Raw genomic sequence first — 23,173 nt, forward strand, 5'->3', positions numbered from 1 at the left:
CCCTGGGCCAGGTGATGCAGGGACTGGAGGTGTTTTGCGAGAAGTGGAAGAACTTGAAAGGTGGCGGACGCCCGACCATCTTCGTGGACGAGGCCAACTCGCTCGCGCAGTGGAACGAGTGCCACTATACGCGCGGCGATAACGATGTGGTTGAAGTGCTGCGGGGTTTCGTGAGGATGAGCTTGGAGGGGTGGGCGAATGTGGTGCTCGTCTCCTCGGACGATCTCTTCAAGCGCTGGCTCGCCAGGCAGGAGCCCATGTCTGGGAGGCATCTCGAGGTGGCCAACCTCACCCCTCTCTCGGCGAAGGACGCCAGGGAGTTCCTGTTTGGGATGCTGGACGAGAAGATCAAGGGAGAGACGAAGAGGATGTGGAGCGACATCTATGCTCACTATGGCGGCGAGACGCTCAAGCTTCTCAAGCTCCAGCGCGCGCTCAACTCGGCAGGACCCAAGGGGATCCGTGAGACGTGGAACCGATTGAAGGAGAGCGAACTGGCGGATGCGAGGGAGGCCATCGCGAATCCCCCGACGAACTGGGTTGCGGCGTGGAAGACCGTTGTCAAGGAGCTCGGGAAAGCTAGAGATGGCATCGTCTCGTACAGTGACTTGGTGGGCAAGGTTGGCGTGACTTCCTTGGATGCGATCATATCCAGTGGCCTCGTCCACTATAGATCTTGCGGGCAGTGGGGGCACGCTGATCTTGGCTCCAGTGACCGCGAGTGGCCCATCGTTATGCCGAAGAACAAGGCAATGCATCTGGTAATGAAAGAAATGGACGCCAACGAGGAGGAGGAAGAAGCGAGTGACGATTCTAGCATTGATGGGTCTTCTTCTTCTTCGAGCGATTCTTTTAGTTGCTCGAGTGATGCTAGCGATTGCGATTCCTCTTAATTGTTGTTAATTCTTGTTAGTTCTTCTTTTCCTTGAGGAAAAAAAAAAGAAAAGTTTTTAGTGTAGGAAAAAGATGGATCCTCTTTTTTCTTTCTAGGGCAATGGCTAGCATCTACAATCTCTTCATCATCAACAAGTCTGGAGGACTCATCTACTACAAGGTGGGAAGAACAAGTGGTATGAGGAGTAATTCTCTCCTCCTTGCGTGTGATCTAGGACTATGGATCCACATCCAAGCTCGACACCAACGACAGCTTGAGGCTAGCGAGTCTCTGGCATTCGATGCACGCCATCTCCAAGCAGCTCTCCCCAACTCCTGGATGCACGGGAATCGAGCTCCTCCAAGCCACCGCCTTCGACTTACATTGCTTCCAATCTCTCACAGGTACTTTTCTGCGATGGAAAAACTCTTTTTTTATTTATTGTCGAGATGGATTTCTTGGCCAGAGACCAAGTTCTTCGTTGTAGCGGAATCAGGAGCCATCGGGATCGAGGCTCTCTTGAAAACCATCTACGAGCTCTACACCGACTACGTCCTCAAGAATCCCTTCTACGAGGTGGAGATGCCGATCAGGTGTGAGCTCTTCGATCTTCATCTCGCGCGGCTCATCTTGCGAGACAAGTCTGTGCTCGTCTGACTCTTAGCTTAGGCTGTCACCTCGTTCTACCAAAACCATCTGTTAGGAGAGAGATCTAATCTTGTTCTTGTACCTTTTCTGTCAATGACGATACAAGCGAATTCAAGGTGCGAATTTCCTCGTTCATCTTGTAGATGATTCGCTTCCTGGGATCGTTCCCGACGGTGAGGACGCTCTGTATCCTGTTTGCTTTTGAGGCATAGCGAAGCGTGCTCACACTCTCTTGAAAGTCCTGGAACAAAGAAAGAATGAATGAAAAAAGAGTGATTTTCATTCATCCAATCCAGATAATTTTACCTGCTCGGCTGGGGAGATGTTTGCGACCAGGAAGGTCTTGCTGTTTCCACCCAGAGAGTCTCTTAGCAACCAAGTGAGTGCCGAGTTTCTATACGATACGAAACTCCTCCTCGACAGGTTGAGGATGACCTGCTTGAAAAAGCAAGCTCGTGAGAGATACAAGCATTCCTCTTTCTTACTTCGTTGAGCAGCGAGAGAGAACGATTGATGTGCCTTGACTCCTCCCGTCTCTCAATTGGTATGCATTGCAATTTCTCGCTGCCTGAATGGAACAAGGATCAGACAGAGTTATAGCTGCTAACTCAGTGGACAAACCTGCTAGATCGACGAGGTTGATGTAGCACACAGAATGACCGGGCATTCCCTCCACGCTCTCGGGGTTTCTCTGCACGTAAGAAACTCATTAGACACAAGGGAGCAACAGCCAGGAGATGAACTTCTCACCCTGATGATCTTGATTGTAAAGAGCGTGTGACTGCGGCTAGAGTTTTTGTAGAGCTGCGTATCACCTGTGATGCGGTTCAAGGAGCCAATCCTGAGACACTTCTCCATGTCTGACCACGTTGTAACTTCTTTCCACAGGAGCCCCTCTACATACGGTCCCGTGACGGGGTGCTCCCTCACTCGAAGAAACTCCGTCCTTGCTGCACACGGGGAGGGAGCATTGAAAGAGAAGGACGAGAACTGATACGGTGCTCCCGGCGGCCTTTGCATAGCCATCCTTCTGTATGTTTCCATCCCTCCACCACCACAGCCCCCGCTCTCTCTTGTGTCCGTCTCTGATATCTCAGAGTCACTCGTGGACAAGTCATCGGCTCTTTCATAGTACCTCAGAGGAGCCGCACGAAGGCACATAGAGTCCACCAAGGTCGGTGGCTTAACTGTCGAGGCTAGAAGGTCCCGGACTTTTTCTTGATAAATCTCGAGATAGCTCACCTGTAAAACGTGTTCTATGTGATTGTCTGCCTTCGAAAATCATGGAAAGTGAAGAGTACCTCGATCGAACAAAAGCCATTCTTCAATTCCCAGCTTAGTTTGCTCATCAGAGCGCTGGCAAGTCTCGGGACCTGGCAGACGAAAAGTGAGCTTGTTCATCCTTGATGAAAACTAAAACAATCTGGAAAGCAGACTTACAAGTCCTCTACCTTCAGGAGTCCCGTCGCCAGTCATGCTGTACGTTTTCCCGGATCCCATTTGTCCGTAGGCCAGAATCTGCATCAACGCAGAACCAGGGGTTAGTCGCCACCATTCCGCAGCAGCACAGCAGCCAGCTAAAGCAGAAGAATTCCTTTCCATTAGACTTGAAGAGGTCTCGGCAATACAGTTGAGTTGAAGCCTTCAAGCGCGTTGTCGATGGTTGGAACCCCGCAAACTTCAAACATCTTCTTCTGCGACTCATCTTTCTTGTCCTTTACATGCGCTTGGAGGAAACTATCGTCCTGCACGTAGTCCACCTTAAACTGGAGATGTCCATTCTCTTGGCATTTCGGCCACTGAGGATGGACGTGTTCTTTCACAATCACCCTGTTCCCCAGAACGCACAGCACCTGTCAAGTGCCTATACCTCATCAGCTTCCGGAAAACTAAGAAGGAAAGCTACAAACTCTTACTTGTTTCAGCGGGCAAATCTTCTCGTGTTCGTGGAATGGTCGCATTCTCACGCAAACTTTCACCTGGATGGACACACAAAGCTTGAGAAACAAATGCAAGCAGAGAAAGAAAAAATGACAAAGATCATACATACTTTCTCTTTGAGGCTGCCATCGCCGGAGCTGTTACTACTTCTAGCTGCTTGCGAGCCGCCAGAGGAGCCAGGAGTAGTACTCCCCGAATTCGAAGAGTTTGGAGTGCCTGTTCTAGGTGGCGGCGACGCCATTGAGCTCCAAACCCCAGCGGCGCCTTCGGTTGCCGCCGCCGGATGATCCGTCTCAAATCTCACAGTCCCAGGCACATTCTTCTTAAACTCGAAGATCTGAGGCGCCGAGAGCAGTGAATCCAGCTGGGTGATCGCAAGATTACCGTCATCCAGCGGCGCAGCCTCCACTTCCAGCTCCAGCGCCGCGCTCCTCCAAGAAACGGTTAAACGGCCCCCGAATAACCACCAACCCTAAACCTACGCGCCCTGGTTTCTAGGGTTAGGGCTCCTTTAAAATTTAAATTTGAATGTGATGTGAGTTTCTTCTTCTTCCAGCGAACGAATGAACGAAAGAATGCTAGCATTGCATGGAATCGAACAATCGAGTCAGTGTTTGCTCCACCTCGGCGGCGCTAAATCTCACACTGGAGGCCTCAATGAGAGCGCCATAGCTCTGGAGATAGCTCCGATAGGCCGGGACGATGTTGTGGACGACGGCGGCCTTGGTCGCGTCTCGCAGCTCCTGGTCGGGGATCCCCACGCCCCGGTGCTTGACGCATGTCTCCTCCAGCGCGGCAGTGAAGCCATCCAGTCGCTGCTTCACCAGCTGCCGTGCCGCCTCCGCCCCCGACACGAGGAACAATCCCTGTCGGGAGAGCTGGCCCAGAACTTTGCCCCATCCTTCCTTCTGGTAGGCCAACGCGTGCTCCTGGACCTTGGATCGCCGGTCCTTGAGCCACGAATCCGTGAGCGCTAGCTGCCGGATCGTGTCGCCGCCACCGCCGCCACTCTTTGGCGGCTGGATCTTGAGCTTCTTGACGCGAGTGAAGACGTAGTAGGCGTTGTTCATGAGGAAGATGCGCTGGTGGACGAGATCCTTGTACCACTTCCGGCTCTTGGCCGCCAGCGCGTCCTCCAAGCTTGCGATCATCTCCACGATTGCCTGCTCCAGGATGAGCCGCCGCTGCTGCTGGAATTCCCTGGGCTTGGCCGAGTTGATCAGCGGATTCGAGTCTTTCCAGCTCTGCTCGATCTGGAGGACCTGCTCCATGGTCTGGACGTAGCAGTCGGAGGTGACGGCCTTGACGTAGTTGACGACGTAGCTGCTAAGCTTGTCTACGCCCGCGTCTTGGGGAGCGCGGAGATCCACCATGTAGTGCTGAGTTTGGTGTGATCGGATTAGCTGGTTCTTGAATCCCCAGAAGAGCTTGGACGCCGAATCCACCGCCAACTTGTGGAGCTCCCTCGCCCGGATCCTCACCTGGGTGGAGCACTCCCCTTTGCCGGCGAAGAGCTGCTGCGAGATTGTCACTCCAAGTTGCTGTAGCGTCGAGTACATGTCAAGCAGCTGGAAGATCTTGTCCGGCCTCTGGAAAGTTTGGTGTTGCTGCTGCCGGTCCCATCGCACGAAACTCTCGCCAAACTCGAGCAGCGTGTGCATTCCGGATGGTCCTGCGATCCTTGCGAAGCACTCGTTCACCTCCCACGGCTCTAGCACGTCTCCGAAAACCTTGGAGCACAAGTCAATCTCGGCAGTGTAGACGATGGTGATGGCGGTCTCCAGGTGACCGTTCCACTCGAGGATCAAATCCTCCGACTGTAGCTGTTGCTCGTTGTCATGTTGTGGAGATTTCTTCCCGTAGCTGCGGGTGATCCAGTCCACCAGTGACGAGCTCTGCCGAAGTTTCTTCACACGTTCTTGCTGGTAGACCCTTACACACCTCTCCAAGCCTCCCGCTACCAACACCACCATCTTCTTCAAGATCATCTGGAGCTTGTCCAGCGTTTGATGATCGCCCTCCAATGCCACCACCGCCAATGCCTGCTCGCCCTTCCTCCTCCTCCTGGACGAATTCCTCCCCATCCTAGGACTCTTGCCCCCCTCGCTAGCGGAGCTGCAAGGATTGTAGTCGCAAACGCTAGAGCTTTCCCTTACCAGCCTTTGAAACTCCCCTTCCAGCTTGTCCGCCGCGATCTCCACCAGCCGCTGCTCGTCCTCGCCGCGGCAACCAGCAGCATTGCCCTGCAATTCCTCCAGCGCCGCCACCGCCGAGAGGTAGCCGGCAATGTCGAGCTGGGGATCCCCGCCCTCGATAGCCCTCTCCAGCCAGCGCAATCGCTCCAATCTCTCGAGCGCCAGCCGCGCGGCCGCTACCGCGGCATCGATGTGGCGATCTGCCCTGCTAGCCTGCTCTGACCTCTCTTGCAGCGGCGCGATCCTGGCGCGCAATGCGGGCAGCTTGCTCTCCATCCGCCCCAGCTGCGATTGGAGCGCCTCGAGGCCCGAGGCGAGATCTACAGCCTCGGCCATGGAGCGCGACAGCAGCTGGCTCCAAGAGATCAGCTGCTCCCGGTGACGATCTACATTCCTCCCCAACCAATCATCCATTCCGCGAGTGCTAGAACAAGAACACGCATACCACGCCACGCTCGCTTAGTCCTCGACCTAAATTCAACAACCACCTCTCGTCTAGTCGCGCAGTCAACTCTCCCCAGTAAAGGCGTAGTAGATAATGCAATTTACCATTTTAGTAAAACTTGCTAAAGGAATTTTGTAAAATCAGATAGCGAATATGCTACTACTCGCGGATCTCGGGGCATATTCGTTCTTCGTCAAGAACAGGGGACCCCTTCTCTCCGGGAGGGAATGCGAGCGAGAGGTCCGATCCTTTCCCTCTGGGGGAGAAATCAAGCGTGAGGTCCGTTCGAGGGGGATTTCTCACGTAGACATTGAGCGATCGATCGTCCAGGCGAATAATTCCGGACGTGTAGCCATATTCGATGCAGAGGACCCAGATATCCTGGATGGCTTCCATGAAATCGTAGAATGTGTGCGCGGTGACGCGAGGGACGCCCAGCATCACCACCACCGTCCCAAATCTGCCCTGGTACACATTTGGGGCATTTGGATGATCGAAGAGGAGGGCTTCCCAGGCGTAGGAGGCGGCGTAGCACATCTCGGACTGGCCCAGGCGATGGCCTTGCTCGTGGCGAAAGCACTGCAAGCGGGCGACTGAGGAGTATGCTGTGGCTGCGTGATGGTAGCGGTGCGTGAGCGTGATTCATCACCCCGGCGATCAGAGCGACAACGAACAAGAGCTTTGACATGATCTTGTTGGGCACTTGATTTTCATCCAGGCTCTTAAACAACTGGGCGTGGGTTTGTCAACAAAGAAGCGGGAGAATCGATGGAGGCCGTGAAAGGACAAATTGCCCAGTGTTTTCTTTGCAAGGAGCACATATGCCCGAAAAGGGCATAGATTTTGTCCATAGCATAGCATGTTTTTGCCAAGACTGTCATGTTGATATCGTACTCAACCTGGACTTATCGATCAGGATCGAATTCTGCATATGCCCAAATCGGGTATTTATATGAAGTCAAACTTTTAGCGAGATGGCCGAGCCGGATGCTGTTTTGTAGAATACCATTTTCTTGGCTTAGACGCAAAGCGGGTAAATAGACCAAGCAATGATCGCCCTTACAAGATTCTCCTCAGGACGCTGGCCGCAAATACCCAAACTGGTCATGTTGATGAAGTTCCAGATAATGTCCCAGCACAATTCAGTCTCATACATTGCCATTTTTTCATCTTATTCACAGACTAAGCATATTATTGAAGCGAAGGGAGTGTTTGATTTAATGCCCAAGAAGAACTTTTGTTTTCTTACAACAATGCTTCCGCATACGCCCAAAATGGGCATCTTGAGAAAACTTTTTGATCGCACGACCCTGTCTCATGAGACGCTAGACATGCACGGAAGAATTGTAGATTCCGAGAGATTGTTTGGCAGTAACAGGAATGGAGTGATGTGATGTGGTACAATATTGTTGATTATTTAGTCAGAATCACTTAATGTCTAAAGTCTCAATCTCGGGCAAGTTGGTGGACCTTGGCTATTTTATCTCTGTCTCAACGCTTCTTCTTTGTGCCATAGCCTCCTGAAGAAACAGCTGCTAGTTTCTACCTCAAAAGTCTCTTTGCTCCAACCCAAAATCTAGAGCTCAGTGAACACCTCTTACCTTCCCAGATGCGCGGGAAGGAATTAATGAATATGCTACGCGAATATTTTGGAAGCTAGGGATACAATTCTACTCCATGGCTTCATGGAATGCGGGCAGCAGTGCGCTCAAATCATGCTCGCCCCCGCTGCCTCGAGCGAGAATTCCCCCGGGCGTGAGAATGCCAGGTGAGAGAAGATTCTTGCTTGCTTTGATTGATCGTGTCCTTGTCCTTGCACAGCAGTCATGGTGGCGGCTATGGCGATGAGGACTTGTCGCAATTGTAAGAAGCAATTCGATCCTCTTGCCAACAGCTCAGGAGCTTGCCGATTCCACACAGCACACTACGGTGGTAAGTTCTTCCTCGAGCTACTTCTCTCTCTTTCTCTTTGTAATCTTCCCTGATCAAGGCGAGACCAAGAGGAAATTCGAGAGCGTGTACAAGGGAGGCACCATGAACACATCGGGCGCTGGTGAGATCTCTCACTACTGGCACTGCTGCGGCAGCCCAGACCCCTTCGATGCTGGCTGCCAATCCTCTCCCCATCTCTCGTATGACGATTGATCGATCTCGATCTCCATCGATCTAGACTCGCATGAATGGAACCGGCACTTGTCCTGGATCGCCAGGAATGCATCCGTCAGCTCAATTCGTGCAGGACTCTGGCCTCGGTGCGGCAAATCCATGCTCAGATTCTCGAATCCCAGATCGCCACCGATGATACCTTCGTCTTCAACAAGCTCATCGAGGTCTACGGCAAGTGTGGGGGTATCAAGCATGCCGAGGAGGTGTTCCAAAGCATGGATTATTCGCGCGACTCCATCTCCTGGGATTTCATGCTCACTGCCTACTCGAGGAACGGGAACCTGGAAGAGTCGAAGCAGCTCTTTGATAGGATGCCTCGTAAAGGAGTCATTGCCTGGACTGTTATGCTGAGATCGTATGCTCAATCTGGGCTTATCGATCAGGCAAGAGAGATGCTGGATCGAATGCCAGAGCATGACGCCACATCCTTTAACACGATGATTTCTGCATATGCCCAAAACGGGTATTTTGATGAAGCCGAGCTTTTGTTTAGTGAGATGCCTGAACCGGATCTTGTTTCGTGGAACACCATTCTCTCCGCTTACACACAAAGCGGCCGAATAGACCACACAAAGATAGTGTTTTTCAAGATTCCACTCAGGACGCTAGTTTCCTGGAACACTTTCTTGTCTGCAAATACCCAAGCTGGTAATATCAATGAAGTGTTGCTTGTGTTCCAGATTATGCCCGAGCACAATTCAGTCTCCTACACTGCTCTCTTGTCATCTCTTGCGCAAACCGGGCATCTGAGTGAAGCAAAGAGAGTCTTTGATTCAATGCCCGAGCAGAGCTTCGTTTCCTTTACAGCAATGCTTTCGGCATACGCCCAAAATGGGCATCTTGAGGGTGCGAGGGAGCTCTTTGATCGCATGCCGGAGCACGACTCCGTCTCGTGGAACGCTATGCTCTCTGCATATGCACAAAACGGAAGGATGGTAGACTCCGAGAGGCTGTTTGGCAGTATGGCTCACAAGGATATAGTGATGTTGAATGCAATGTTGTGTGCGTATGCTCAAAACGGGCATACTGATAAAACTCAAGAAATCTTCAACGAGATGCATCACCATAGCTTGGTCTCGTTGAATGCAATGCTTGTCGCCTATGCTTCTGCTGGAAGAGTCAGTGATGCAGTAGCGCTGTTCGAACAGATGCCGGAGCGGAACGTCGGATCTTGGAATGCCATGCTTGCTGCATTTGGATGTGGACGAATAGAGGAAGCCAAGCATCAGTTTGACACAATGCCGGTGAGGAGCATGGGGTCGTGGACGTCGATGCTGGCTGCCTATGCCCAAAACGGGCATATAATGGAAACCAAGAAGATGTTTGACGAGATGCCTCAACACGATCTAGCCGCCTGGAATTCACTCCTCCTTGCCGCAGCCCAAGACGACGATCGAGAGCTCCTCAGTCGGGTTTTCATGGCAATGCCCCAGCGCGATACCAAATCCTGGGACATCTTCCTAGCAGCCCATTGTAGATCGATCGATCACGCCAACACGGCCTTGAAGATCTTCGAAAGGATGCCCGAGAGAGGTAGAGTTTCATGGAGCACAGCGCTGACCGCGTGTGCCCACGCCAAGCTTGCGGCGGTCAACCTATTCAACGCCATGAAGACCGTGGAGTCTCCGTGCGAGAAAGATTTCCTGATCGCATTGTTCAATGCCCAAGATCTAGACGCTGCCCGGCAAATTTTCGTGTCGATTGCTTTTGACTATGGGCAAGAACCGACCACGCAACACTATCTAGCCATGGTCGAGAGAAAGTTTGACTAAATAGGGTCATTCTTTTCGAATGGTTTGACCAGAAAAAATGGGTCAAAGAAAGGAAAAAAAACAGACAAAAAGGGGCAAAAAAAAAAAAGTCGTAGGCTCGGCGCTATTTGGGCAGGCTCGGTACCGAGGCTCGAGCCAATGGCTGGCCTTTGCCAGAGCGAGCTCATAGGGTTGTCCGCTAATTGCGCGGAAAGGAAATGGCATCTCCCTCCAGCTATGGGTGCTCGCTGTCCAGCAGCCGGGCGCTCTCCACTAGCACGCGGATCCTCGCGCTCAATCCACGCAGGCAAAATGTGAGTGCGAATGCGCAGGGTTTTAGATGCGTTCTAGTCACCACCGTCAAGGAGCCCAGCGAGCCCAGAGCTGCTAAAAGGTTTGCATGGATGTGGATCAATCGCTGCCTAGATTTCTCTTGATCGCGATCTCTGTTGCTCCTCCAGGCGTGTTGGAAGCGGCACGAAGCTAATCGGCTGTGGCTCGGCGGTGCCCAAGCAAGTGATCCACAACGATGACTTGTCTAAGTTCCTGGACACCTCCAACGAGTGGATCCTCCCTCGGACTGGGATCGAACAGCGCCGCGTCCTCTCAGGCAAGAGTTTTGCTCCTTAGTTTCTTGTTTGAGCTTAGAAAGCTCGAGCTTTAGAGCTCGAGAGAGAGGGCTAGAGCTAAATCGCTCGAGCACGCGCAGGTGAGGAGACTCTCAAGGGCCTGGCTGTGGATGCATGCAAGAGGGCTCTGGAAATGGCGAAAGTAGAGCCTGAAGATCTCGATCTCATCCTGTTTTGCACATCCTCTGCGGAAGATACGTTCGGTGGTGCTCCCGAGGTATCGATCAAACTCCCGGCTTTCCATCTTTTTCATTGATTCTCTCGTTTCCTCCCGCAAGATCCAGCGCGAGCTCAGCTGCTCCAACGCGCTCGCCTTCGACTTAACTGCGGCATGTAGCGGCTTCGTCGTGGGCCTCGTTACTGCTACACGATATATCAAAGGTGGTCAATCGATCGAGAGAAGCAAAAGCGCTCCTTTTATCTTTTCTCTTTCCATCTCACAAACTCGAGCTCTTTCTTGCAGGAGGTGGATACAAGACGGCTCTCGTGGTTGGCGCCGATGCACTGTCGAGATATGTCGACTGGAGCGATCGATCGACGTGTATTCTTTTCGGGGACGGCGCTGGAGCTGTGGTTTTACAGGTACTGTAACGAGAAAAGACGAACTTTTCGTGTTTGTTTGTGGATGAGCTTGCGATGATTTCCAGGCGTGCAGCGAGGACGAGGACAGTTTGCTTGGCTTTGATATGCACACCGATGGAAGCGGACAAAAGTAAGATCCTGATTTTATTCATTGCTTTGCAGGACGCTGGATTTGCTCCTTTTTTTTATCCAGACACCTCCACGCAAGGATCGAGCCAGCGGAGGACGCAAAGATCCTCCACAATGGAAATGGATCCACAACCATCAGCACTCCTGCGAGACCACCATCGTATCAATGCGTCCAGATGAACGGGAGAGAGGTGTTTCGATTTGCTGTACGCTCGGTTCCTCAAGTTGTGGAGGCCGCGTTGCAAGAGGCCGGTCTCGAGAATCACCACATCGATTGGCTTCTACTCCACCAGGTTCGTCGTGATTCTAAGTTCTTCTTGGAGCGGCGCTATCATTTTCTTTTTTTTTTTGTTCTTCCAGGCAAACCAAAGAATCATAGACGCAGTGTCCGAGAGATTGGCGATATCGCAGGAAAGAGTGTTATCCAACTTGGTAAACTATGGCAACACGAGTGCCGCGTCCATTCCTCTGGCGCTGGACGAGGCGGTCCGGAGTGGCAAAGTGAAGCGCGGCGACGTGATCGCCTCCGCGGGTTTTGGAGCTGGTCTTACGTGGGCGAGCGCCATTTTCAAGTGGGGATAGATGATAGCTAGATAATCGCGTAGCTATTCTTTATTTCTCTGGAAATAATACTATTCTTTTTGGAATGCGTCCATCTCCATGGCGGCGGCGAGGAGCGCGGAGGTGTTGAGCGTGGACGAATGCATCCATCTTCTCAAGGTTTGCAGGAGCAAGGTGGAAGCGGAGAAAATGGATGCGTTGATCCAGCAGGAGAGTTTCCTTCCGGATCACAGGGTCTACCTTTCGAATCTCCTCGTCCAGGCGTACGGGCGGTGTGGGAGCGTGGAAAACGCCCGCCGGATCTTCGATTCCATCTCGCCCAGGAGCGTTTTCACTTGGAACTTGATGCTCGCTGCATATGCCCACAATGGGCATATGTCCGACTGTAGAGCCTTCTTTCAAAAGATGCCCACTTACGACGTAGTGTCTTACAACACTATGCTGGCTGCTCACTCGCAGTATGGGGATCTGGAGATGGCCAAAGCACTGTTTGTGGCGATGCCCGTTCGAGACACAGTCTCCTGGAACGCTATGCTTTCTGCATATGCCCAAAACGGGCATGTGTTGGACGCGAAGAAAGTATTCGACGGGACTCCCGAGTGGAGTTTTGTCTCCTGGAATGCCATGCTGTCTGCATACACACAATCCGGGGATATAAGAAAAGCCCGAATGCTGTTTGCAAAGATCCCGTTTTGCGACCACACGTCGTATAACATACTTCTTTCTGCGTGTGCCAAGTGCGGGCATTTGCGGGAGGCAAAGGATCTGTTCGATCAAATGCCGTGCAAGGATCTCGTGTCGTGTACGGCTCTGGTTTCGGCTTATGCCCAGCACGGCTATCTCGAGGACGCGAAAGTAATATTCGATTGGATGCCTGATCGAAACCTTGTCTCTTGGAAGTCAATGCTCGTGGCCTACACCACAAATGGGCATTTGGATGATGCGAAGGCGTTGTTTAAGGAGATGCCAGATCGTGATACTTGCTCTTGGAACGTGATGCTAGCGGCGAGCTCCGAGAGCTGCAATCTCATCGAGGTGATTGACTTGTTTTATTTGATTCCTGATCGTAATGTGATATCTTGGAGTGTGATGCTGGCGGTGACTGGAGTGCGTGGTGCAAAGAAGTGGTTTGATCGAATGCCAGAGCATGATACAGTGGCATGGAATGTGATCTTATCTCTCGTGTCCTTCCAGAAGACTGGATCTGGTTATGCGCTGCAGCTCTTGAGCGAGATGATGGTCACGGGGTTTAGACCCAACGACGCTTCTTTTGTGTGCGCACTCGTGTCCTCAAGCCATGCTGGTAACACGCGGTCCGGAATCCATTACTGCAAATCCATCTCCTTTGATCATGGATTGCATCTGTCCAAGCAGCAATTTGGATGCATGGTTGATCTTCTTGGAAGGGCGGGATTTGCTAGAGAGGCTGAGGATCTGATCAGGAACATGCCATACAGTGCAGATGCCATTGATTGGAAATCCTTGCTGAGTGCGTGTAAGAGTCACAAGGAATTGGAACTTGGGCTTGGGCTACGGATTGGACAGAGTATCCGCTGTGACCCCGCAGCACTTCTATTGCTCGAGAACCTGTCCAAAATGCCAAGCACAAACACGTAAAGATTTAATTGCTTACATCATTTATAAATCACCACAAATGAATGCAAAGGTGGGCATATAGCTTTTGCAATGAGGAGAACAAAGTTACTATCGTGTACTTAAAGAGAGAGAATTCAAACACGAGAACGTAGTGAGAGCTCGTATGGTTTTCTCTGCAACATCAAGAGCTTGTATCTCAAAAGGGACGAGCAAGTGCATTTCTCTCCAATCAAAGAAATCATGCGGCAACTCTTGGTGGGCTTGGCAAGCTTGCCCGAACGCGATCTTGTGGACCAGGATGTTCAGCCTGCGACAGCAACTTTTTGGTGAAACTGGGGGATTTCCAAAGCTCAAGAGGGCTTTCAACTCCACCAAAGCCAGAAGTTACTAGATCATTGGGAAACAGGGCTCTGGAAGTTATTTCCGGGGAGGCCGAAAAGATGGTGTGGGGCGCTGGAGTTGTATTTGCACTGATGCTTTTGGGAGAAAACCCTTTTGACTTGAGCTGGGATAAGTGGAGAGCGATTGGTATACGCTGATTGATTTGAGGAGAGATTTACCGTGCAACAAGCTTTGAGTTCAGTGTATTTTACAGTACAATCACAAGACATCGAGGATGTTATCAAAGAAGGAAAGGTGAACGATTCTAGTTATGTGCACTCCTATACTCAGTTAGCATTCGGTTTCATGATATGCTTGTGCCGGAGTATGAGGCAGCAAGGTGGCAATGTAAAGTCAAGTTAATGATGCAACAACGAGTCATGAAGAATGAAAAAATCTGTGTTGTTGTGGCTCAGCCTGATCTAGTTGAGCAAAAATTCCCCAGTAGCAACCACTTTAGAGATTTTGCCAATCACTTCTTTTGTTCTGCCAATGCAGCATTGATGTCGTCCGTCGTCAGTTTGCCACCTGCGCCCCCACTGTGATCTTCAACAGTGCCTCAAAGAACCTCCTGTGATCCAGAGTAGCGGCACCACCACTTGCTGAGACATTTGGCATGGAATAACACTGGAAACAGAGGTAATGTCAACAAAGAGCTTCGATCGAGAAGAGCTTCACAGTACCTGAGTGTTGAGGTACTCTTTGGGGTAACCAGCACCATTTCTACTGTTCCACTTGTGTCGATTTTGGAGTTTCGCTTCGAGTTTGGCTCATATTTATGCGTAAACATCGAGCACCCCATATTTCCAGTGGAATGCTGACCACTGCATGACGTGAATGGGTTCTACGCAACCTTTGCTGAGGTTGGCGAGACCTTCTTTGCAGGCATACTTGAGGACTTGATACAAACCATCCTCGCTCAAAGGCTGAAAGAGTTGGAAGTATAAATCAGCACTAGAGAACGACAAAGTTTAAGAAAATACCTCTTTCCCCTCCACAACCAGCCTTGTGACCCAAGCCTTATATCCCGCGCTCCATACCTTGACGGAAAAGTCCTCCTGTGAGAACTTAGAGCTTGCTTGCTTGAGATCCGATTCCTCGGAGGTTTCCTCTTCCATTCTCGTATTCTTCTTGCGATTCAGACTGATACGAAGACGATGTATAGTGTGAGCTTCACAAAATAGAAAAATCTCCTGGATTACCATGCAAACTTCGTCTACGAACGTCAGAGTTTCGGTCCATATTATCGGACAGTCTGATCAGCCAGGGATCATCTTCCTCTTCCCCGTCTTCCTTCTCGTGGACGTGTTCGTCTTGCAGTCCCCAAGGTCTGGAGAAGGCCAGCACCCAGCCAGGAAACTCCAATGACAAGATTCGTTCCTTCTTGATTTGAAAACTCTGCTATAGCTCTTAAATCTTTTATTGTTCTTAAACTTACCAATTGCACCTGCGTGTAGCAACAAGGAAAATTTAGTGTGATAAGACACTCAATTCTCTTACCTTGTTCACAGAAGGAGAAGTTGACACAAAGAAGAGGAACGGCTCATTGATCATTAGAACATCCTTGCTGTACTGGCTGCCACTTTTGCGCTTCTTGATGCGAGCTTCATCCTCTCTAACAAGATCATCCATTCTTCTTGCCACTTGAATTAGCTCCTCCATCGACAAACAAAAATTTATTTTATTTTATTTTTTAAAAAAAATTTTAAAAAAAATCAAAGGAAAGTGAATTTTTCTTCCTCGTTATTACGTTCATGAATTTTTTCTTGAACATCGTTTTGTTCTCTAACTGTATATTAACAGCATGAGAAATTAGACAGATAAAAGTTGATGTGTGTTTGATACGGAGTCTTTCCTTTTCTTTTGAAGAGAGAGCAGGATTTATTTCTAATTTGACTTGTCGTATTGAGCATACATGTTTGAGAGCAAAAGGTACGAGGCTTGGGTTGGGTTGAGCTCAGCAACTCGCAAGGCTCTCTCAAAGTCACCGCAAATTTTGTAAGCACTGAGCAGGCAATTCCAGGTAGCAGCACTGGGCTTGCACGGCATGCCCAGCATCAAATCCTCCGCTTCATTCACGAGCCCAAGCCTCCCAAGAAGATCAATCACACACGAGAAATGGTCCACTCCCGGTTCTAGTCCATAGTCCCTGGAGATAGAAACGAACTCGTCCACAGCAGCATCGAGTAGCCCCGCATGGCAGCACATTGTAAGCAGGCTGAGGAACGTCACAGCGTCGGGCTCCACACCTTCCAAGCCCATCACTCTCCACAGGCCAAAGGCTTGCTCCTCCTGCTTGTGAAAGACATAGACGCCCAGCATCGCACTCCACAGGACGACGTTCCTCTGATCCATTCCCTCGAACACTTTCCTCGCGTCTTGGGGACTTCCACACTTGCCGAACATGTCTACGATGGCACAGCCCAGCCTCACGTCCGCCTCCACCTCGATCTGCAGCTCGATCACCATCGAGTAGATGCTTTCACCGAGAGCCAGCGAGTTCATCAAGGAGCAAGCGTGGAGCAAGACCACGAAAGTTGCAGCGTCGGGCTGTATGCCATCCATGTCCATCACCGGAAGTAAATCGAGAGAGAGCTTCGCATAGCCGGCCTGAGAGTAGGCCGAGACCATAGAGTTCCAGGCGACCACGTCCTTGGCTGGCATCTCATGAAAGATAGCTTCGGCAATCTCAAGCTGACCATCTTGAGCGTGAGCAGCTAGAAGGATTGTTCCACTCACTACGTCCTTTACTGCCATCTTTGCGTGGAGCTCCCTGGCATTTTGGAGGCAGCCATTCTCGACAAATGCCGTGACCAGTGCCGAAGCTAGCAGTGCGTCCGTAGGAAACTTATCAAACACGGACTTTGCATCGTTGATCCGTCCCAGTCTGCCGTAGTTTCGAACCAGAGCGAGAGCAAAACCAGCGTCCACTTCCGAGTATCTCCAAAGGAAATTCTCGTGGACGCTCTTGACGTCCATCGCAGTCGAGCAAACATTAAGAGCAACCGCGAGAGTGCTACAGCTCGGCCTTGCGCCATCCAGATTCATCACCTGGTAATACTTCCACGCATCTCGCGGCCGCTGAGCGTGGTTAAATGCCGTGATCATCGTGCTCCAGGAGATAGCATTCTTCTGAGGCATGTCACGGAAGAAGCTTTCCGCTTCGCTGAGACGTCTGTTCTGGCAGTAAGTTCCAAGCATGGCGTTCCAGCACATAATCTCCTTCTCCTTTTCCTTCTCCGGAACCGCATCAAACGTCCTCCTGGCTTGGTCAACTCGGCCTCCCTCGCCATAAGCCGTGATCATCACAATCCACGAAATTGTGCTTCGCTCGGGCATACTTTCGAACCGCTCGATAGCTCTTTCCATACGTCCGGATTGAGCATACGCTGCGACGACGATGTTCCACGATGCAACGCTCCACTCGGGCATTTTGTGAAAGAGCTCCGCTGCGTAGTCGCTACACCCGCACTGGCTATACATGAAGAGTAGCGCGTTCCTCGCCAACAGGCCTGTGACACCCGGCCTCTCATCTATATGAAACGCAACCTTCTCGCCATCTTCCAGGGACTGTAGCTTCGCACAGGCATCTAAGGAGCTGACGAAAGTAGCATTCGTAGGCTCAAGGCCATCCAGGCACATTTTCCTGTACTGCTGGAGAGCGTCCCTGTAGTGCCCGTTCTGGACGTAACCGGAGATCATGGCGTTCCAGGAAACTGTGTCTCTCTCCGGCATCTCGTCGAAAAAGAGCTTGGCTTCAGTCACGTACTCGTTCTGTGCGTATCCAGTAAGCATGCTATTCCACAGCACGATGTTGTGACTCGGGCTCTTGTCAAAAGTCTTCCTTGCGAGACTTATATGCCCGTTCTGGGCATACGCCACCATCATGATATTCCAGGTGAAAACACTACGCTGCCTCGTCCGGTCGAATGCCTGGCATGATTCCTCCAATCTCCCACAGCTTCCATACGTTCGCACCAACAGGCCCCCGATAAGCGACTCCTTCTCGCATCCAAGCCTGGCAAGCTCGCAATGTAGCTGCTTTCCATGAGCAAGGGCCTTCTCGTTTCCGTGCCGACGGAGAAGATTTGCAAGCCTGCCGAGTTTACCATCTCTCATGCTCTGCTGATACTCATCTCAGTCAGCTCGCGCTCACGGAAGCCTCGAGCTTGGAGCTGAGCTCGTGGTTGAGCTTAAACCCGGTGTCCACCATCGACTTCGAAACCTCTGCTAGCAGATCCTTGTAGCTCTTTTTGTCGACAAGGTGGCCGACCAGGGTGGTGTACGTTGCGTTGTCGGGCTCGCAACCACACTGTCTCATCACCTCAAACAAGTCGACTGCGTCTTCTGTCAGAGACGCATCGCAAAACCCCTTGAGCAGTGTGTTGTACGTGACAGTGTCGGGAACCAGTCCAGCTCTCAGCATTGTCTCCAGCAATTCACCAGCTTGGCGAAGCCTTCCACGCTTGGACAGCCAGTCGATGAAGATGCTGAAAGTCACCACGTCCGGATACGAGCCTTTGCTGAGCAGGAGCTGGAGGATCTCCAAGGCCTTGTCCAGGTTTCCAGTCTTGCAGAAGCCATCGATGAGCGTCCCGTAAGTTATCGCGCCTGGATCGAATCCATTCTTGAGCATGAGCTCCAGGACGTTGTTTGCTTCGTCCATGAAGCGCCACTTGCAGAGGCTGGAGATGACGATGCTGTAGGTGACATCGTCCGGAGCTAGACCGTCACTGAGCATCTGGAGAAACAGCTTGTAGGCCCGATCCACACGCTTGGATTTGCACAAACCATCGATGACCGTGTTGTAAGTGATAATATCCGGTGAGCATCCCTGCTTCCTCGTCATCTCTCGGAGGAGGTATTCGGCCTGGTCGAACCTCCTGCTCTTGCAAAGCCCGTGAACCAGCGAGTTGTAAGTCACTAAGTTTGGCGTGCAGCCGCTCTCCTGAATCAAGTTGAAGAGCTCGTAAGCTATGTCGACCCTGTATGTCTTGCACATAGCATCGATGATGGTGTTGAATGTGACGATGTCTGGCACGCAGTTGTTGCTAAGCATCTGTTCGAGGAGAAGAACGCCTTCGTGTACCTTGGTTGCCTTGCAAAGCCCTGCTATGACTGTGTTGTAGCTCACCACGTTTGGAACACAGCCCTTCTGGATCATCGAGCTTAGAAGTTGACAGGCTCTCTCTACTTCGTCCTTCTTGCAAAACATGTCCAGTAGAGAGTTGTAAGTGAAGAGATTTGGCACGTATCCTTTCTCCACCATCACCTCCACCAGGCCGATGGCATCCTCAGCCTTGCCACACTTGCAAAATGCGTCGAGAAGAACCGTGTAAGTGACAACGTTTGGCTGGCAGCCGCCGTCCACCATCTCTTCCAAGAGGTGATACGCCTCGTCAATCCTTCCTAGCTTGCAGTGACCGTCGATTATCGTGTTGTAAGTGACGATGTTGGGAGAGCAGCCACTTCTAGTCATTCTCTGCAAGAGAGCCGTCGCTTCGTCGAGCTTCCCGGCCTTGCAGAGCCCGTGAAGCAGCGAGCTGTAAGTAACAACGTTTGGAGAGCATCCTTTCGAAACCATGTCTTCCACAAGCCGGCAAGCATCGTCCACTTTCCCAGACTTCACGAGCGAGTCCACGATTGTGCTGTAAGTGAACACGTCCGGCGGGCAGCTCCCCGATTCTTCCATCTCTTTGAACAGCTCCAAAGCACTGTCAAGCTTTCTGGCACTGCACAGCCCCTTGATCACGACGTTGTGGAGGATAACGTTTTGTGGAACGCCATGCCTGGGCATCTCTTTGAGGAGCTCGTAAGCAGTCCCGATATCTCCAGCTCTGCAAAGCCCGTGGATCAAAATGGTAAAAGTGAACATGTTGGGCGAGCAGCAGAGCTTGTTCCTGTACACCTGTAGCGCATCCTTGGGTCGCTTGAGCCTCAAGAGCGCTTGCAGCAAGCAGTTGCACGTATAGGTGTCGTGGTTGTATCCTTCTTGAGAAGTAGCCCAGTCGAAGAATCCCAAGGCAGCATCGCCATTCCGAACGCCCTGTAAAACCTTCCCGACTACTGTCGTCGTCAGCTTCCCTGTGAATCTCTCCAGTGCCGTCTCTGCGTACTCCCAAGCAAACCTGCTGTTGAGTATCCTTACAATCTTGTGATGAAAACCACCTTGCGTCGCTACTGCTGTTACTCTGTACTGGTGAGGCCTAGGAGAAAATTGGCCCTGCTGGTCTTTGGAATCTAGAACTCGAGTTTGGCTCGTCAAGGCGGCCATAGGAACCGCCATAGCCATCATCAACACATCACCTGGGACAAAGTCATGGTTATTCAGAAAAGTTAAAAGTCTTAAAAACAAATGCTAATTACCTCTTATAACAAATCGGTGCAGTCTGGCTCCGTTAGCGTTCCACTGTCCCTTGAATAAATAACCAGTATCTTTTCCAATAAGAATGTCATCAACCTTGCCGAAATTTGAAGTCATTTTCCCCTATAGTCTTCCACTTGGGACCTCGATCGCACAGATCGACATAAAGTCCCAACTTTTGGAGAGACCTCGCCCATTTTACGAGTAACCAGCAGGCCTGTTCTTCGATCTCTTTAAACATCTTCAGTTTCCTGTCAAACCTTCTGGCACGTATCCTGATCTAAAAGTCCTGTTTGCAATGTCAGCAACACATGACCTGCACAAAGCCATGGCTATCAGATAAAAATCTATACGCAAACGAAAGTTTGGCTGTTTACCTCTTCTGTCGCCTCCATTTCTTTCAGAAGTTGCTCCACTAGCTCCAGATTGTTGGTCTTCTGCAGAGCTCTTAGAAGCGTGCCGTAAGTCATCCTATCCGGTAGACAACCTTTGTCCTTCATCTCCCTGAGAACTCGCCAGGCTTCCTCCAAACGAGATGCATTGCAGAGGCCGTTGATAAGACAAGTGTAAGTGATAGAATCCGGTGTACAGCTTTGCTTCCTCATGATCTCCAGCATCTCAGCTGCTTGCTCGACTTTGTTGATTTTGCAGAGGCCATCGATGAGCGTGTTGTAAGTCACCAGATTGGGAGCACAGCCGCATCCCAGCATCTCCTGGAAAACGTCAAAAGCTTTGTCAACTGTCCCGGCCTTGCACAAACCATTGATGAGAGCACTGTACGTGACCACGTCCGGAACACACTTCGCCTCTTTCATCCGCTCCAGCATCTTAAAGGCCGAGTCGAGGTTATTGTCCTTGCAAAAGCTGTGAATGACGATGCTGTAAGTCACCACGTCTGGCATCACGCCTGCTGCTCTCATCCGATCGAACAGAAGAAAGGCATCGTTAATCCGCCTGGACTTGCAGAGACCATCCACGACACTGTTGTAAGTCACCACGTCGGGGTAGCACCGGTTCTTCACCATAACGTCCAGCCAGCTTTCAGCCTCTGGCAGCCTCTTAGCCTTGCACAGTGCGTGGATCAAGATGCTGTAGGCCACCACGTCTGGAGCACAGTCCATGCCGATGCTCATACGCAAAAGCTCCTGCGCCGAGTCGATCGCTGCTGCCTTGCAAAGCGCGTCGATGAGAGTGCTGAGACAGGCAACATCCGGCCTACATCCACGTCGAATCATCTGCTCCAAAAGGTCGTGTGCCTCGCGTAGCTTTCCAGCCTTGCAGAACCCGGAAATGATCGTGCTGTAGTTGATTGCATCGGGAGGACAGCCGGTTTGGATCATCATCTGCAAGACTTGGTGAGCTCGCTCCATGTCGTTCCTCCGGCAGAAGACGTGCATTATGTTGTTGTAAGTGATGGCATTCGGCCTGTATCCTCTCTCCGTCATCTTCCGGACGAGCTCCACGGCACCATCCAAGTCTCCAACTCGGCAGAAACCGTCCACCAGCGTCCCGTAAGTTATCACGTTTGGCTGGCATCCTCTTTGGATCATCTTGTCCATCACCCGGCAAGCCTCATCAACTTGATCCAACTTGCACAAACCATTGATCACTGTGGTGTAGCTCACGACGTCCGGAGGACATCCCCTCGTCACCATTTGCTCCAGCAGCCAGAGAGCATTCTCCACACGGTTGGCCTTGCAGAAACCATGCAGCACGGTGTTGTAGCTGAAAACGTTTGGAGCGAAGCCATTGTCCACCATCTCTTCCAGGAGCCGGATAGCATCATCTAGCCTGTCCGACTTGCTGAGCCCGTTGATCATCGTGTTGTAAGTCACCGAGTCCGGCGGGCACGTCTTGCTCATCTCCCGAAAGTGGAGCACCGCGTCCGAGCACTGGCCGGCATCGCACAGACCCCTGAGGATGCTCTTGTGTACTCCAGCGTGAGCCTTGAGACCCTTTCGATTCATCTCGTCGAAGAGCTCGTAGGCTGGCAAGATCTTCCCTGCTCGTATGAAGCCACTGATCAAAGTGCTGTAAGTGACCGTGTCGCCGCCCCACTGCCCCTCGATTCTACTCCGAAACAAATCGTGAGCTTGGCTATACTGGTGCGCCTTGACGAGAACGTTGAGCAGGCAATTGCAGCAAAAGATCTCGTGCTGGTAGCCATCTCTCGTCTCGGCCCATTCGAAGAACACCAATGCGGCCCCTGGATCGATCAGTCTCTGGAGTACCTTGCCGACAATCTCTGGAGATAATTGTCCCCTATACTCGTCCAGAGCCACTCGCAATGCCTGCTCGTCACTGGCACCCTGGACAATCCTCTCTAGAACAGAGATTGGACTGTCACTGCCCACCCATCTGTCCACTCTTCGCAGCGAATTCTTCTTGTAGAGCGCGAAGTGTTCCCGGATTGTGAGCCTATCTTGGTGCGGCCGGAATGTCCGAGGAGCGCTCACCGAGTCGCGTACCGTGAGCAATGCCGTGGTCGCCACCAAGCTCGATCGCTCCAGATTGGCGGCAGCCATCGCCATGGACATGATCCTCTTCTTTTCTTAAAGCGCGCCAGCGTCTCATCCCTTCACACATACGGATAAGCGAGCTTTGCTGCTAATATCGCAGTAAAAATCTCTTGCGGTACCTGGCAGGGCGAATGCTGGTTCGATTCGCACGAAATGCGAAGGCGCCGATCGCAATCCTCGCGTCGCGATGGATTCCATCGAGAGGACGATCCGCGCTTCCGCTCCCCCTGATCACCGCCATCGCCAAGAACCCTGAAACCCTAACAATCGCTGGGCATGGATGATTTTGGGGAAATGCCCAGATGCTATCGTCGATCTCGTCCGGGCTTGTGCCCGATCCAGGCATCTGGGAGAGGCCAGGCGGATCCACGCCCAGATCCTGGCCAGCCCCC

At 51.6% G+C, this 23,173-nt stretch overlaps 8 protein-coding genes across 11 annotated transcripts; 4 read left to right on the forward strand and 4 right to left on the reverse strand.

The window, feature by feature from the left end:
* Nucleotides 1-954: 954 nt before the first annotated feature.
* Nucleotides 955-1,645, forward strand: LOC9648789 (trafficking protein particle complex subunit 4). Its single transcript, XM_002984923.2, has 3 exons — nucleotides 955-1,054; nucleotides 1,110-1,278; nucleotides 1,341-1,645. The coding sequence occupies exons 1-3, from the start codon at nucleotides 995-997 to the stop codon at nucleotides 1,529-1,531; spliced, it is 420 nt and encodes a 139-aa protein (XP_002984969.1). The 5' UTR covers nucleotides 955-994; the 3' UTR covers nucleotides 1,532-1,645.
* LOC9648790 (kinesin-like protein KIF16B) lies at nucleotides 1,283-3,923 on the reverse strand. 3 transcript variants are annotated; one of them, XM_024690064.1, is made up of 10 exons: nucleotides 3,573-3,923; nucleotides 3,439-3,501; nucleotides 2,963-3,375; nucleotides 2,824-2,895; nucleotides 2,273-2,764; nucleotides 2,144-2,213; nucleotides 2,008-2,090; nucleotides 1,829-1,957; nucleotides 1,605-1,763; nucleotides 1,283-1,557 (listed from the first exon to the last, which is right to left on the reverse strand). In XM_024690064.1, exons 3-10 carry the CDS (start codon nucleotides 3,122-3,124, stop codon nucleotides 1,540-1,542), a joined length of 1,185 nt encoding a protein of 394 aa, XP_024545832.1. In that variant the 5' UTR covers nucleotides 3,125-3,375; nucleotides 3,439-3,501; nucleotides 3,573-3,923; the 3' UTR covers nucleotides 1,283-1,539. The 3 variants fall into 3 exon arrangements, with proteins under 3 accessions (XP_024545832.1, XP_024545833.1, XP_002985062.2); XM_024690065.1 differs by lacking the exon at nucleotides 1,283-1,557 and having other exon boundaries at nucleotides 1,567-1,763; nucleotides 2,963-3,040; nucleotides 3,122-3,375; XM_002985016.2 differs by lacking the exons at nucleotides 1,283-1,557; nucleotides 3,439-3,501; nucleotides 3,573-3,923 and having other exon boundaries at nucleotides 1,567-1,763; nucleotides 2,974-3,033.
* A 104-nt stretch (nucleotides 3,924-4,027) lies between these two features.
* On the reverse strand, nucleotides 4,028-6,128 carry LOC112351710 (exocyst complex component EXO70A1-like). Its single transcript, XM_024690062.1, has one exon. It carries the CDS (start codon nucleotides 6,070-6,072, stop codon nucleotides 4,042-4,044), a length of 2,031 nt encoding a protein of 676 aa, XP_024545830.1. The 5' UTR covers nucleotides 6,073-6,128; the 3' UTR covers nucleotides 4,028-4,041.
* Nucleotides 6,129-7,771: 1,643 nt separating this feature from the next.
* Nucleotides 7,772-10,122, forward strand: LOC9649062 (pentatricopeptide repeat-containing protein At4g02750). 2 transcript variants are annotated; one of them, XM_024658968.1, is made up of 3 exons: nucleotides 7,772-7,871; nucleotides 7,925-8,035; nucleotides 8,094-10,122. In XM_024658968.1, exon 3 carries the CDS (start codon nucleotides 8,284-8,286, stop codon nucleotides 10,039-10,041), a length of 1,758 nt encoding a protein of 585 aa, XP_024514736.1. In that variant the 5' UTR covers nucleotides 7,772-7,871; nucleotides 7,925-8,035; nucleotides 8,094-8,283; the 3' UTR covers nucleotides 10,042-10,122. The 2 variants fall into 2 exon arrangements, with proteins under 2 accessions (XP_024514736.1, XP_002984970.2); XM_002984924.2 differs by having other exon boundaries at nucleotides 7,928-8,035.
* A 32-nt stretch (nucleotides 10,123-10,154) lies between these two features.
* On the forward strand, nucleotides 10,155-12,007 carry LOC9648791 (3-oxoacyl-[acyl-carrier-protein] synthase III, chloroplastic). Its single transcript, XM_002984925.2, has 8 exons — nucleotides 10,155-10,414; nucleotides 10,482-10,630; nucleotides 10,730-10,866; nucleotides 10,928-11,030; nucleotides 11,113-11,231; nucleotides 11,297-11,361; nucleotides 11,425-11,653; nucleotides 11,721-12,007. The coding sequence occupies exons 1-8, from the start codon at nucleotides 10,239-10,241 to the stop codon at nucleotides 11,940-11,942; spliced, it is 1,200 nt and encodes a 399-aa protein (XP_002984971.1). The 5' UTR covers nucleotides 10,155-10,238; the 3' UTR covers nucleotides 11,943-12,007.
* A 13-nt stretch (nucleotides 12,008-12,020) lies between these two features.
* LOC112351733 (pentatricopeptide repeat-containing protein At1g09410, mitochondrial-like) lies at nucleotides 12,021-14,056 on the forward strand. The gene is made up of 3 exons (XM_024690106.1): nucleotides 12,021-12,437; nucleotides 12,606-13,467; nucleotides 13,704-14,056. Exons 1-3 carry the CDS (start codon nucleotides 12,021-12,023, stop codon nucleotides 14,054-14,056), a joined length of 1,632 nt encoding a protein of 543 aa, XP_024545874.1.
* Nucleotides 14,057-15,619: 1,563 nt separating this feature from the next.
* On the reverse strand, nucleotides 15,620-18,044 carry LOC112351721 (pentatricopeptide repeat-containing protein At4g02750-like). Its single transcript, XM_024690090.1, has one exon. The coding sequence runs from the start codon at nucleotides 18,015-18,017 to the stop codon at nucleotides 15,786-15,788; it is 2,232 nt and encodes a 743-aa protein (XP_024545858.1). The 5' UTR covers nucleotides 18,018-18,044; the 3' UTR covers nucleotides 15,620-15,785.
* Nucleotides 18,025-22,994, reverse strand: LOC9649063 (putative pentatricopeptide repeat-containing protein At5g59900). The gene is made up of 4 exons (XM_024690107.1): nucleotides 22,901-22,994; nucleotides 20,640-22,838; nucleotides 20,265-20,385; nucleotides 18,025-20,204 (listed from the first exon to the last, which is right to left on the reverse strand). Exons 2-4 carry the CDS (start codon nucleotides 22,797-22,799, stop codon nucleotides 18,040-18,042), a joined length of 4,446 nt encoding a protein of 1,481 aa, XP_024545875.1. The 5' UTR covers nucleotides 22,800-22,838; nucleotides 22,901-22,994; the 3' UTR covers nucleotides 18,025-18,039.
* Nucleotides 22,995-23,173: the final 179 nt, after the last annotated feature.

Source organism: Selaginella moellendorffii, unplaced genomic scaffold, assembly GCF_000143415.4.
Source record: "Selaginella moellendorffii unplaced genomic scaffold, v1.0 SELMOscaffold_65, whole genome shotgun sequence".
Lineage (NCBI taxonomy): Eukaryota > Viridiplantae > Streptophyta > Lycopodiopsida > Selaginellales > Selaginellaceae > Selaginella > Selaginella moellendorffii.